We start from the raw sequence: 14,067 nt of genomic DNA on the forward strand, positions 1-14,067 counted from the left end.
CAATAATTATAGAAAAAAGGTGAAATTCCCATTCATGTTTGCGACTTTTATTAAATGGCTATAACTGAACGGAATGAGATAACTTCACCAAACTATGTACAAGCTTAGTCTGGGATCACATGAAAAAGGACACGGCCACTGGCCACTTGGGGGCACTATAAAATTAAAAAGAAAAACACCAAAATAGCAATAGCTACGCAACAGTCAGTCCAATTGACTTGAAAACGGGCATGCGATGGGTGCTTCTCAATATCCCTCCTCGTCTCCTCGCTCCTCCGTCCTCCATCCTATGACCCGGAAACCGATTGAGCTCAGCCATCTTGAAGGACATCTCAATTCTCTAATTGCACCGTGAGGAGGCGAGGATCGAGGAGTGAGGAGGCTTTCAGAGGAGCTATGAGCGAGGATACACAGGTGTATCCTATGCGGAAGTGTTTTATTGACTTAACGTGACGCAAGTGTAAATTCTCCTCCCCCTTCACATCGTCACAATAATTTTATAGCTATATAATTTTATTGCAGTTTATATAAACCACACGTCACATATTTCAACAGGGTATCTTGCTTTATTATTATTTATTATGAATTTCTTAAATAACCAAACTTCAACAACATAAGGGCAGATCTTTTGAGCGCTGCTGATGACGCTGTAAAGTGACGCTCGAGTGATCAAGTATTCCAATGCTCTTTTCTACATTGTACATTATAATAAATAATAGAACATAATCGACAGCGCCCCCTGGAACGCGGTCCGAAAACTTGGTCCATAAATCAAACACGCTTGCTTGGAATAATATGAAACTCGGTACACTTATAGATCTCATCGGTTCATATATATATATATATTTTTTTTTATTCCAAACGTTTTACCGCCAATGTAAAGGCAAAAAAGTGACAAGTCAAGCACTACCTTAATACATTCAAAGTTTTTACTCAAAATCGATAAAACAAAATCTCCATGAACACAATACACATCAATCTTATTGTCATTAACAAATCAGACCAGTAAGTATGACATTTACAGTCAAATTCTGCAATATAAAACTGTGAACACATACTCAAATGAACACGTGTTGTTAAAATGCTGCTTTTCATTCCATATTTGCATATTTTCCTTTCATAAAGCACACATATAGATACAGATGCAAACAAATGTGACATATATGATGAAACAAATGTGAGAGAATCGACACTGCAGGAACGACACTGGAATCACTCTAGTCTGTCCAACATCAGGTCAGTGTAATTTACTGAATACATTTCCTGGTCTTGTTGTTTTACATTGGAATGTATTTTCATTGCTATACTACATTATTTGTTGTTCTTGATGTCCTTTAGGAACTCTTGCGTACTTAACTTGAAGAGAAACATGAACAGCACTGTCTCCAAGAACCAAACATCTTCTTTTGGGGTCACATGCACAGAGCCAGGGTATTCACTTCAACTTTCTGTAATAGCACTGGACCTCATTGTCCTCCTGCCCATCCAAATCTGGGTCCTCTGGCTGGGCACAAGTAATATTAGACTAAGGGGACGTCTGGCAGCCTCAGAAATCTTTACAATGAACCTTTCTGTACTAGAGGTTTTTGTGATGGTACTTTATTGCGTTTCTACGGTTACCTTTCCCTTTAACTATGTTTACACAATGTTCGTTGCTGTATTATTTTCTGGAACCTACCTTGTTGGACGACCCCTTATAAACAGCTTGATTTGTGTTGAGCGCTACATAGCTGTGGCTCATCCAGCGATGTACCGCAACCCAGCCTTTGTGAAGCACAGATATATTAGTGCTGGACTGGTCTGGATGCTGAGTATAGTTCATGGAGGACTTTCTGTTTACACATATCCACGCAGGCAAATTGAGGTCTACGCTGGTTTTCTAGCAATCAGCCTCTTGGTGATCACTACTTGTAGTCTAGGAGTCCTCAAGATCCTGTTGAGACCAAGTCCTGGTGAAACACAGAAGGAAGAGATGCACCACCAGAAAAAGAGGGCATTTGTAATCATCACTGGCATTCTAGTTTGCATATCTGTTCCATATGGCCTGGAATTCTTCCTGCTCGTTATGAATGGATATTTGTCAGTATATAAGTTTTGCCTGCTAGCAGGCATCAATTTATGGATAATGCGACCAAGCAGTGTAATACAATCCATTCTCTTTCTGTCCAAGCAAAAGAAATTGCCATTCACTAGAAAAGATTAACCATAAAAATGCGGGGGCCTTTATGTTTAATACAAATGTAGTCCTTTGCAAAGTTTCTTCAAATATAACTTTGTATTTGTTAGTTTTTTTCCTTTGCTTGCATTAAGTAAAAACTTTGAGCGTAATGATCTGGTAAAAAAAAGAAAAAGATATATATCTTTTATATCAAATATATCTTCTTCTTTTTTTTACCAGATCATTACGCTCAAAGTGTTTACTTAATGCAAGCAAAGGATATATATAAATATGAATGATGAAGAACATCAATGTTGTGTAAATGAGATATGTAGCCTAGTTATATTGCTGATGTACTGTAGTAAATTGTAATCATATTTAATAATAAAGAGAGGGAAAAGTGGATATGAGTAGCTTATTTTACTATAAGTATATTATTATTCTGATTATTATTATTATTGTTTCTACAAATATACACTAGAGAATAATTGGTCATGCATTGGTCATATTGGTCATAGGGTTTATAGGAGATTAAAACTCAGAACAACCAAAAATGAAAATTCTGTTTGAAAATGACTCACCCTCAAACCTGTAAGAATTTCGTTCATCTTCAGTTCAGAACACAAATTAAGATATTTTTTATAAAATCTGACGAATTTTTGTCCCTCTTTTGACAGCTACGCAACTACCACTTTGATGCTTCAAAAACTTCATAAAGAGATCGTAAAATGAATTTAGTCCAAATTTTCTGAAGAGACTTGTTCGCGTTATATGATGAACAGATTAAATTTAGGCTTTTATTGACATATAAACACTGGTCAGTGAACAAACAGAAGAGACACGCGAGAACAAACCTCTTGTGGAAGCTCAAACGTGCGTGTAACACGAGAATGAATCATCAATGGTTCTCGCACAAGCGAACATTCTTGAACTTCCATGTGTGAGTGGATGGATGTTCATGTAAATAAAAGCCTAAATTCAATCTGTTCATCATAAAGTGATCGTGTTTCGTGTATCTTCAGAAAATTTGGACTTAACCGCTCAATTCATGTGGATAGTTTTAAGATCTCTTTATGGACTTTTAGAAGCTTCAAATTAGGCTAGTTGCGTGCGTAGCAGTCAATGTAGGGTCTTTGTGTCAGTGGTGGACACAATCTGCCATAGTTGTCTCATAAATAACGGGAAATAATTGAAAAATTCCTTCAATGAATGAGCGCTCGTTCTGGAGCGGGCTTCGCGACGTCATCGTCAGATGCATGTTTGCGGAAGTGATCAAGGGACGAAGGTTGTGGACCATATATTATATAGAGACTGACTGCAGGCGTGATGGAGGTATGTAACGGTGTCTCCAGCAGGAATATTGCAATAAACTTGTTACATGTTGATTGTGCAAAGCTATGATTTTGAAACAACTGTTCAGTAGTGACTGGCTTATGACATGCGAATGTATTATTTGTAAACGGCTGGAGCAGGTGCGGAGTAAATTATTGAACTCGGTTGAGAAGTGTGTGGACGAGGCTTTGGAGGGTCTCGTCAGGAGTACCGGGGGTCTGGCGCTGCTGCGGGGGCACAGAGTTGTGCTGCGGTCCGATCTGGAGAGCATTAAGGGAAAGGTAGCGCTGCTGTCCGGAGGAGGATCTGGCCATGAACCCGCACATGCAGGTAATGCGTGAAACAGCAGCTCCCTTTCTATTCTGTTGAGCTATGTTGTTCGTAACTGTAGGTATATTTTAAAAAAAGAAGAAGAACATATGATTTACGGTAGTTATTAAAATCACATTGCTTGCTATAATCTGATGTAGTCAGGTGGAATCAGACATTTTAAAGGTCTTTGACTTGAATCATTTGAATGTCAATTGACTTGAATTAAACAGGTTCAGATTATATGATAGGCTACACTTTTTTGGTCACCTGATAAAACATTCAAGTAAATCCCTGTGCACACCAAGAGGGAATATGATACTGTATAATTGTAATACATTATCATAAATGCATCCCCCTCTCCCCCATTTTAAGTAAGAAATTACAATGACAAAGATGATTATGATTATGAAAGCTTCTTATACAGTTTGAAGGAGATTTGACAATATTAACAATAACTATAGGGAAGTTTGTGGTTACCATAGTCCATTTTTATAACATTTACACTAGGCCTACTGTTAAAATGTTTGGCGTCAGTAAGATTTTCTTTTTTAGAAAAAATCTTTGTAGGAAATTAGTACTTTATTTCAGCAAGGACACATTCAATTGACAAGAAGTGACAGTTTTTTCTTCTATTCATCAAAGAATCCTCACAAAAAGCATCATTGTTTCCACAGCACAACTGCTTTAAACATTGATAATAATAATTAATATTTCTTGAGCAGAAAATCAGCATTTTATAATGATTTCTGAAGGACACCGAAGACTTATGTTATGATGCTGAAAATTGAAAGTTGAAAGCAGTTCTTTTAAATTGAAAAAATATTTCACAATACTACTGTATTTTTGATCCAAAAAACGCAGTCTTGGTGAGCATAAGAGACTTAAAAAAACATAAAAAAATATTTTATGTTGTGTACTTTTATGCATGTGGCAGATGCTTTTAGCAAACATGACTTGGATATGAACAGTTGTAACAGTTTATGCATTCCCTGGTTATTGCACCTATGAGTTGCTAGTGCCACTGCTGTACTTGAGCTACTCTCACTCTCACTCAGGTTACATTGGCATGGGGATGCTGTCCGGAGCTGTGGCGGGAGCAGTGTTTGCGTCTCCTCCTCCGGGAAGTGTCCTGGCTGCCATCCTGACTCTGTGGAAGGGAGGCGCTTCAGGAGTCCTGCTCATCGTGAAGAACTACACGGGTGACCGTCTAAACTTTGGCATCGCTGTCGAACAGGCCAGATCGCAGGGCGTCCAGGCGGACATGGTGATTGTGGCCGATGACTGCGCCTTCGCTCAGCCCAGCAAGGCCGGCAGGAGAGGCTTGTGTGGAACTGTGTTCATTCATAAGGTACCAGAATCAGCTTGACATGGCTATATAATCAATTTTATCGTTTTTTAATAAATTACTTTTTTCTTTTTAGCTAGCTGGAGCTCTAGCAGAGAAAGGATGTCCTTTGGATGAAATTGTTGCGTGGGTGAACAAAGCAACAAAAAATATTGGTGAGAAAGACCATTTGGGTTGTTATAGCTTAAATGCTGCAGTACTAAGTCAAATTTTAAAAAGTTAATTGTGAAAGTCCAACCTCTGCTATGCAATATACTGTATATATATATATATATATATATATATATATATATATATATATATATATATATATATATATATACACACTGACATTATATATTGTTGTTTTAACAGGCACATTGGGTGTTAGTCTGTCTCCATGCAGTGTTCCCGGATGCCTTTCATCTTTCCAGCTTCCACCAGGAGAGATGGAGTTGGGACTGGGTAAGAGAGATATATATATCATAAAGAGTAAAGATTAAAAATGATTTTAAAATGAATTATTTTATGTAGCAGTAAATACGTGTATATAGCTTTTATGTGTGTGTTTAATCACAATTAATCGAATTAACAGCAGTAATATATATATAATATATCAAAATTGATTGTCAAATTGATTAATCGTGATTTATGATTTTTATGTATATAATATATATATACACACAGACACATGCATGCATGTATATTCACAAACTTTTGTTAGATAAGATTAATCGATTTGACAGCAATTTTTATTTATATATACACTCATTTATTTAAACAAAATTTCAGTAAAAATATTTTAATAGAGATTTAAATAGAATTTAAAATAATTTTTCTGTATGAATATATTATTTAAAAATATAATTTATTCCTATATTAAAGCTGCATTTTCAGCATCATTACTCCAGTCTTTAGTGTCACATGATCCTTTCTGCTCAAGAAACATTTATTATTATTATTATCAATGTTGAAAACAGATGTGCTGCTTAACGTGATACATTTTTTCAGGACATTTTTCAGCATTTATTTAAAAAAATTAATCTTTTGTTATTATTATTATTATTATTATTTGTTATTGTTACTATATTTGTTTGTATAGGGATCCATGGAGAGCCAGGTATTAAGAGATCAAAAGTGAGTCTTTTCAAAATGCCGTTCATCCAATCCTACAATAAAGAGTAATGTATGGTCCTTTGAGATTGATGGTTTTGATTTATTTATTTTTTCAGGTGGCCTCTGCCGATGAAGTTGTGAAAACTATAATAAGTCACATGACTGATTCCTCGAACAAATCACATCTGTCCCTGAAGTCAGGTATGGTGTGTAACTGGTCAGCACAAGGTTGATTCTGAAGGTGTGCGTTTACATGAATGTGAATTCAAAAATGTATTTCTCTAACAGGAGACAAGGTGGTGCTGTGTGTGAATAATCTTGGTGCTCTCTCATGTTTGGAGATAGCTGTGGTTTCCAAAGCAGCTGTACACTGCCTAGGTGAGACTCAAGTAGCACAACACTAGATTAAAAACGTTACATTTTAGATAAAATATATAGAACTGAATAAATTATCTTGTTATATCATAATACTTGTATTTAATTATGCTGTTTGGAAATGTGATGTCTTCAACTGTTTCTGATTCGATTCTCCTTTTCAGAGGAGCGTGGTGTGCTGGTTGTCAGGGTGATGTCGGGATCGTTCATGACATCACTGGAGATGGCGGGAATGTCTCTTTCTTTAATGAAGGTTGATGAAGAGATGCTCAGACTGTTTGGTGCGTTCGCTTTTAATCCAGTTTTACATGCACACTAACCTGGATGACATTGGAATCGTTAGTTAGTTCTCAGAAAAAGAGTGTTATTATGACAGAGCTGATATGTATATTAAACGCGTGAAAAGTTTCACTGCACACAGCATTTTTAAGATGCTAAAATTGCTAATTTGCCAGTATACTCTGAAATTAATGCATAGTAGTGAATTTACAGTATATTCTGTATATGTAAGGGATAATGTATAGCGAGGCGGTTGACGGTTGTTCTAGCGAATACAACCCCCGACAGGCTGATTAGCCTGAAGGGGTTGTATTCGCTATAACAACCGCCTCGCTATACATTATCCCGCTTATTACATGGCTACCTACCAAATAAATCAATAATTTGACACAAAATATTGATTTAAAAACGATTTATATGGCTTCCGCTAAAGAAAATAGTCCGTTCCGTCTCTACGGTTAGAATCCTCCGTCCATGGCAACGCTCTGTTTTTCATGGCAACGGTGTGTTATACTTAGCAGTGGTGTGTTATAAAGAAATAACAGACCGCATTTTACATTAGAATTTAACCAAGCCATGTTATAAATATATATGTGTATATAGTATGTACTGATTTGTCTTTTTCAGATGCTAAAACCACAGCCCCGGCCTGGCCTAACCTCGGCACGACCTCTGTGAGTGGGAGGAACCTGTTCATGGAACCTGCAGAAAAACCTGCCGCAGCTTCAGATAAATATCACGAAGGTAGAGAAGAGTGCAATTTATTTTTTTATTTTTTTAAATTTCAGTCTCAGTTTCTCTCTTTGTGTTCTTTTTATTGTAATTATTTAACTAATAATATACATAATTTTTTTTATAATAAATAATTAACAATTATTTACGGGTGTGAAGAGATCTCGTGCCTCGATATGTGAGGGTGAAATAAGCATATAATTTTCCACCGCTACACTCGCATTCGCCTCAACTGTCGTTTTGCTGTTTTTATCAAAAATACAAACCATTATAAACTGATGTAAAAGCCTGCTCTGCTCGTCCAGCACGAGTTGCCGTCGCAATCAGTGAGGCAGGAATCACAGTTCACTGACGATGGCAGAGGATTCGCAAGAGAGCCTAGGCGTTTGATAAATGTCTTTCTGTTTATTATAAGTGCGCTGCAGTTTTGTCGCCTGTCGCCTTAAATGCTTGAGCTCTGAAAGCAGGATGGATTCTGATTGCCTGTTAATGTTTTTATTGCTTTTTAGCTGGAAAAAAACATTCAGAAAGTGATTCCAACGACATTGTTCTTCTGTGCCGTTATCGCGACACTTGTGATGTGAATTCTGCTAGAACTATTTTAGAACTATATCGTTATCGTCCTTGGTGTCTCTTATTTAAACCAAGGCTGCTTTTTTTATTTATATATATATATATATATATATATATATATATATATATATATATATATATATATATATATATATATATATATATAATGTACTGTTAAAACAGTAATTGTGAAATATTAAAAAATGTTAGTAGCCGTTTTCTATTTTACTATATTTTAGAATTAATTTATTTCCATGATGGTAAAGATGAATCAGAATTCTTTGATGAATAGAAAGTTCAAAAGAACAGCATTTGAAATAGAAATCTTTTGTAACATTATAAATGTATTCACTGGCAATTTGTATCTTTGCCCGAAGTATTAAAAAAAATCTTACTTGAACAGTATTGTATATCTGTAATACCTGAAGCACTTCATCGACACATTGGTGCTGCTTCACAGGCTCGCTTTCTTCCGTCATTCGCCGGGTTTTGGAGTCTGTGTGCAAGATCCTCCTTCAGCGCCGAGAGGAACTCAATGCTTTGGACCGCGCAGCAGGGGATGGAGATTGTGGGAGCACACGTGCTCTTTTAGCTAATGGTAAAACATTTCAACAGTGCACATATTAACCAACATATTGCTTAACTTTGTGTTCAGATGTAATGTTGGTCAAATGTTTCACTTGCCTTCACAATGTGGTCGACAACAGCCATTCAGGAGTGGCTCCAGACCAGCAGAATCCCTGGAAACCTTGGCCAGCTTCTAGCAGATCTGGGTCTGTTGGTCCAGGAAAGGATGGGAGGATCATCAGGGGCGGTATGTGAATGTTTTCAGACACTGGACGCGGTAAACCAGTGCTTGAGCTGATAAATTATTCTAATGGCCCGTTCACACCAAGAACCAAAACTATATGGGTTGATATCGTTCTGTTTATTTAAGCGTGCACTGCAGTCGTCTGCTGCTTCAAATGCTCAAGCTCTTAAAAGTCTGGTGGATTCTGATTGGCTGTTTTTATCGTTCATCAGCTGGAATTTTTTTGTATTACAGTGATTCCAATGATATCGTTCCTTTCTACCGTTATCATTATAGTTGTGGTGTGAACTCTGCTATTTTTTTGTTTAGAATGATTTTAGAACTATATCTTTATCGTTATAGTTATCGTCCTTGGTGTGATTGGGGCTTAAGGGTGTGTTCACACTTGTAGTTCGGTTCTCTTGGTTTGTTTGGTCTGCTCTATACCAATAAAAAGATTATACATTTAATCCTGGTTTACTTAGCGTTCATAATGTCATTTTTAACACTTAACCTGAACATGCAAAAAAAACGGCTTATGGCGTATATTTTGCGACGAATCTTGGGCTGGGCTAAACACGGTCATTGAATGTCCAATATTATTGTATGTTATTATGTCTTTCTCATCAATTGATCCGTTATCTTTTTCTCCTCAGTTATATTGCTTGTTTTTGTCTGCGGCTGCCCCTTATCTCAAACAAAACAGTGATGGTGCTGCTTGGGCCAAGGCATTGCATGCTGGGACCGAGGCCATGAAAAGGTCAGTGACGGGTCACTGTGATTTTTGTCAAGTCATGTGTGTTCCTGGAACAACATTTGTCTGAAAATGTAGTCCTAACCCTATCCCTACTGCTAAACCTAACCCTACCCATAAGTTAACCCTAAAATCAGAGGGAAATGATGGTGAATAACAATGATGTAGAAGCACCTAAGACTGGTTGTAACCCTGAATGTGACATAAACCCTAAAATCTGATTGGTTGATTGGAATGTTGTTTCAGGATCAGCAAAGATGTTGATTTAGGAAAATGTTGTACTTGGTGAAATCACGTTCACCGCCAGGGACACCAGTATTAAATGAACTCATTCTCAATTGTTTTCCTTCATACTTTATTCTCAGTATATTAGAAGAAGAAAAAAAAATATATATATACACTTTGCCAAGTTTACAGTTTGGCACAAAGTATAAAGATGTGTGTCATTTTATTGCAAATGTATTCCTTGTTTTTTCCGACAGATATGGGGGTGCTGAACCAGGAGATCGGACCATGGTATGATTGAGACAGGAATTAAGAGTCAAATTCTTATCAATTCAAATTTTAGTCATTGTTGCACACAAATTGGTGCAAATGGTAAAAGCGTATTACCGGTAGTTAACATATGCATGAATTACACTACCGCTCAAAAGTTTGAGGTCATAATTTTTTTCTGACAATTTTTTAATTTGAAAAAAGTCTCTTGCTCACCAAGGCTGGATTTATTTGACCAAAAATACTGTAAAAACAGTAATATTGTGACATTTTTGTTATTTAAAAAAAAAAGTCAAAGCTGAATTTTCAGCATCATTATCCAGTCTCACGATCCTTCAGAAATTTGAAAGATTTGGTGCTCAAGAAACATATCTTATTAAGCAGCACAACTGTTTCCAGCATTGATAACAATATGTTTGTGGAAACTGATATTTATTTGGAATAGAAATCTTTTGCAACATTATAAATGTCTTTACTGTCACTTTTGACCAATTTAACGCACCCTTTCTGAATAAAAGTATTAATTTCTTTCAAAAATAATCTTTTTTTTTGCATAGTAGTGTAGTTCCCTGTTTACCTGAATAGTTAACTGAGTGTACATGATCAGTATTTTGGATAAATATGTGTAGGCTATTGGCAAACACTACTGACCGTTTATATCCTGTATCAATGATTAATGTGCTTGGGCAGTGTTTTTGAAATAATTAACTTGCAAGTCTTATCCTTGGACCTTTTATTAAATCAAATCTTTTGATCGTTGCAAATCATTGATGAAACTGACCCTCTGTGTTATCTTTTAGCTTGATGCCCTATGCCCTGCTGTGGAGGAGTTGATGAAACTTTCCACAGCACCTCCTGATGGTCACATGGCTATACTACAAGCAGCAGTGGAGGTATGGACTGTCACTTTAAAGCTGGAGTCAGCAAGATTTTTTTGATCATATTCAGTGAAACCGACACTGCTCCGACAGAACGACATAAATCAGCCGGTTTTAGAAAAAAACCTGCGCTTCTACCTCCACCTGGAGAGTGTTATTTGTTTTGCAAAAATCCACCGCTCCCGGTTCTTCTGGTCCAGTCAGCGCAGGGCTGTGTGAGATCTGACTGTCAATCACAGTTCGTGCACAAGCCACAGATCCCCCCTCGCGCACGTTACAATATCACATGCACACGCCTGAAGTTCGCAGGTGTGTTGGATTGTACGAAGAGTGATGGCGGAGAGAAAATCTACTAACAAGTTTCCAATTCCTCGGTTAACAACCAGAGCTAGGAGGTCCAAAACAACCAAAGAAAAGAAAATGATGCTGAAGAGACGGGCACGTTCACAGAAAATCTGGTACACACGCACTGACGAGCACGAACTCGATGGGAGGGTGCTCGCGGTAGTGGGGGAGGGGCATGACATTTTTGGCTAAGTCCACTCAATCTGCCAGACTTGCCGACTGCAGCTTTAAATACCAATATTTTGCTTTTTATGTTTTCTCATAATTTCTTGCATCTATGATATTAGCCTCTTGTCTGTCTGTAACAGAAAGCAGATCTGGGAGCCGAATCTACACGCAGTCTCGCTGCAAGGGCCGGACGTGCCAGTTACGTTGCGTCTGAACATTTGACCCAGCCTGACCCTGGTGCCGTGGCGGTAGCCGCCATTCTGAAGGCCATTCTCCATTCTTTGAAGGCGGAGAGTTAAAGAAGCTCACCAACAATATGCACATTCTTAAAGTGCCCCTATTATGCCATTTTAAAGGTTCCTAATTTTATTTTGGAGGTCTCCTACAATAGATTTACATGCATGCAAGGTAAAAAAATATATATTATCATAATATACATTTCACATCTCCTAATTTTTCAAAGAGTCTGAAACCGGCTCCTTCGAATTTAAGATTCAGTCATTCTAAACCCCTCCTATCCGAGAGCCAACTCTGCTCTGATTGTTCAGATGGCCCAGTCTGTTGTGATTGGTCAACCAGTTACAACAAATATTGGAAACGAAATGACCATTACCATATCTGAATTTCAGCTCCGGATCTTCCTCAGCTCTTGATACACAGTGATACGAACCGTAAAGATGGCGTAATTTTTTTTGCATCAATTCCAGTGCGAGTCCTCATCCTTTTGAAGTGCATCAAAGTGGATTCGCAGCACTGAAAACATCATCTTTTCAACATTTCTACAACATAAACCAAACTCTTTCAGGTCTCAGCTACAACTACAGTTTTTGAGGGTCAAAGTAGATGTTGTTCGGTAATATTCGAAAAAGCATAATAGGGGCACTTTAAGGATCTGTAAAGCAAAAGGCTTGTAAAAAAAAAAAAAAAAAAACACAAAGATTTGCTAACATTGATTTGTGCAGATCTTCAAAGATGTGAATGATTTGAAAAACGTTGAAATACTTTCTCTGATCCCAGTTAAATGTGATATAAGTTGACACACCTGTAGAGTGTAAAACTCTGGCTCTGCTGCATTTTCAACATTCAACTATTTTTGACCAACATAGAAATACTGGCTCAATTAATTGTGTGCGTTTGGTCCAAGAAACCTGTTTAAAACAGCTTTTTTTTTCAGCTTTAATGAAAATGGTGGAAATAGTGAATAAATAATCCATCAATACACACTACCATTAATGAAACAATAATAGTGACTAAGACCAAACATTGTAAAAGTGAGAGGGCTTGTAGTTGAATCATTTTTCTTTCTCTTTTTTTTTACTGTTGAAAACAATTATTGTAATTTAATGCAGATATATACTTTTTTAAAGGATTAATAAGCTTTTAATGCAAAATGACCATTATTAAAGGTCAATTTAACACAAAATGTTTTAAAGTAATTTTAAATGCAGTATTAATTGTGAATTTGTGAAATTAATTAATTTAACTAATAAAAACGAATAAAAAAAACAGCTGTATTTTAATCTGTGAAGACATCGTTTTTAATAATCAGATTTTTTTGGTATAGTTTACTCAACCAAAAAAAAAATCTTTCATCATTTATTCACCCCCTGTGACTCTTTCTCTGCGGAACATTAAAAAAACACATTCCTCAAATAAATATTTTAGGCGGGGGTGACACCTATCCCTTTTCTCCTATAGTATCCAGCTGCAGACCCGCAGCACCACCAGTTTCAGAACCCCAGCGCCAGAACCGGAAGTAGGGGCGGAGCTTACGTTCTAACACCAGCGCCAGAACCGGAAGTGAGGGGCGGAGCTTACGTTCTAAACCGAGTAACGCGTTTTGGAGCGTAATTTGCTTAGACACAAAACGGTATACTTTTATTACACACGAAACGTCATACTTAATACGTATGTTATAATGATACATTAAGGTACAGAAACATTGGGCTTCACCATATTTTTAATATCGTGGTCCGTTGTATGCATTTATATTTACTATGGTTCTTTTTTATAATAATTTGTACAATGTATTTACATATTGTAAATACAGTTGTTATGATAACACATTTATTTCTATTTGTATATAGGACAGTTTAAGCTGTCATTTGTAACTATACAATAATATAGAAACTATTTAGCTATTTTAGTAAAATGTTCTTATTAAAGTGGTACTACTTACAAGCAGGAGTATGTTGTTTGTGCACCACAAATTGACACTTACCAATCAGGTATTTCAAATAATTGTAAATGAGAGAAAATGCCACAAACTATTGTAAAGTGACACACACCATTGTTAAAGTAATTATGAAAACTGTCACCAATCATTCAGAAGTGTGCTGGACCTTGACACTGGCTTTTCACAATGCAGAGTAGTGTACATCTGTAGATCCTATATTATAATGTGGATACAGCAAGTCAAATATTTGAACAAAACAT

The 14,067-nt window shown here is 36.7% G+C and overlaps 1 protein-coding gene across 2 annotated transcripts; it reads left to right on the forward strand.

Annotated features, from left to right (window-relative positions):
- The first annotated feature begins 3,056 nt into the window (after positions 1-3,056).
- Positions 3,057-13,149, forward strand: tkfc (triokinase/FMN cyclase). 2 transcript variants are annotated; one of them, XM_079596110.1, is made up of 17 exons: positions 3,349-3,490; positions 3,631-3,820; positions 4,858-5,150; positions 5,224-5,302; positions 5,502-5,591; positions 6,229-6,263; positions 6,359-6,443; positions 6,531-6,620; positions 6,782-6,898; positions 7,524-7,640; positions 8,662-8,799; positions 8,909-9,015; positions 9,648-9,751; positions 10,228-10,261; positions 11,041-11,133; positions 11,772-11,949; positions 12,509-13,116. In XM_079596110.1, the coding sequence occupies exons 1-16, from the start codon at positions 3,485-3,487 to the stop codon at positions 11,928-11,930; spliced, it is 1,737 nt and encodes a 578-aa protein (XP_079452236.1). In that variant the 5' UTR covers positions 3,349-3,484; the 3' UTR covers positions 11,931-11,949; positions 12,509-13,116. The 2 variants fall into 2 exon arrangements, with proteins under 2 accessions (XP_079452235.1, XP_079452236.1); XM_079596109.1 differs by having other exon boundaries at positions 3,057-3,490; positions 11,772-13,149.
- The last annotated feature ends 918 nt before the right edge of the window (positions 13,150-14,067 follow it).

The sequence above is a fragment of the Phoxinus phoxinus genome (genome assembly GCF_949152265.1).
Source record: "Phoxinus phoxinus genome assembly, chromosome: 2".
Lineage (NCBI taxonomy): Eukaryota > Metazoa > Chordata > Actinopteri > Cypriniformes > Leuciscidae > Phoxinus > Phoxinus phoxinus.

Bases quoted from the DNA above. Each gene is read 5' to 3' on its own strand.
- tkfc (XM_079596109.1), top strand. The intron at 6,264-6,358 runs GTGAGTCTTTTC...TTATTTTTTCAG, and splicing joins CAGGTATTAAGAGATCAAAA to GTGGCCTCTGCCGATGAAGT. The intron at 8,800-8,908 runs GTAAAACATTTC...GGTCGACAACAG, and splicing joins ACGTGCTCTTTTAGCTAATG to CCATTCAGGAGTGGCTCCAG.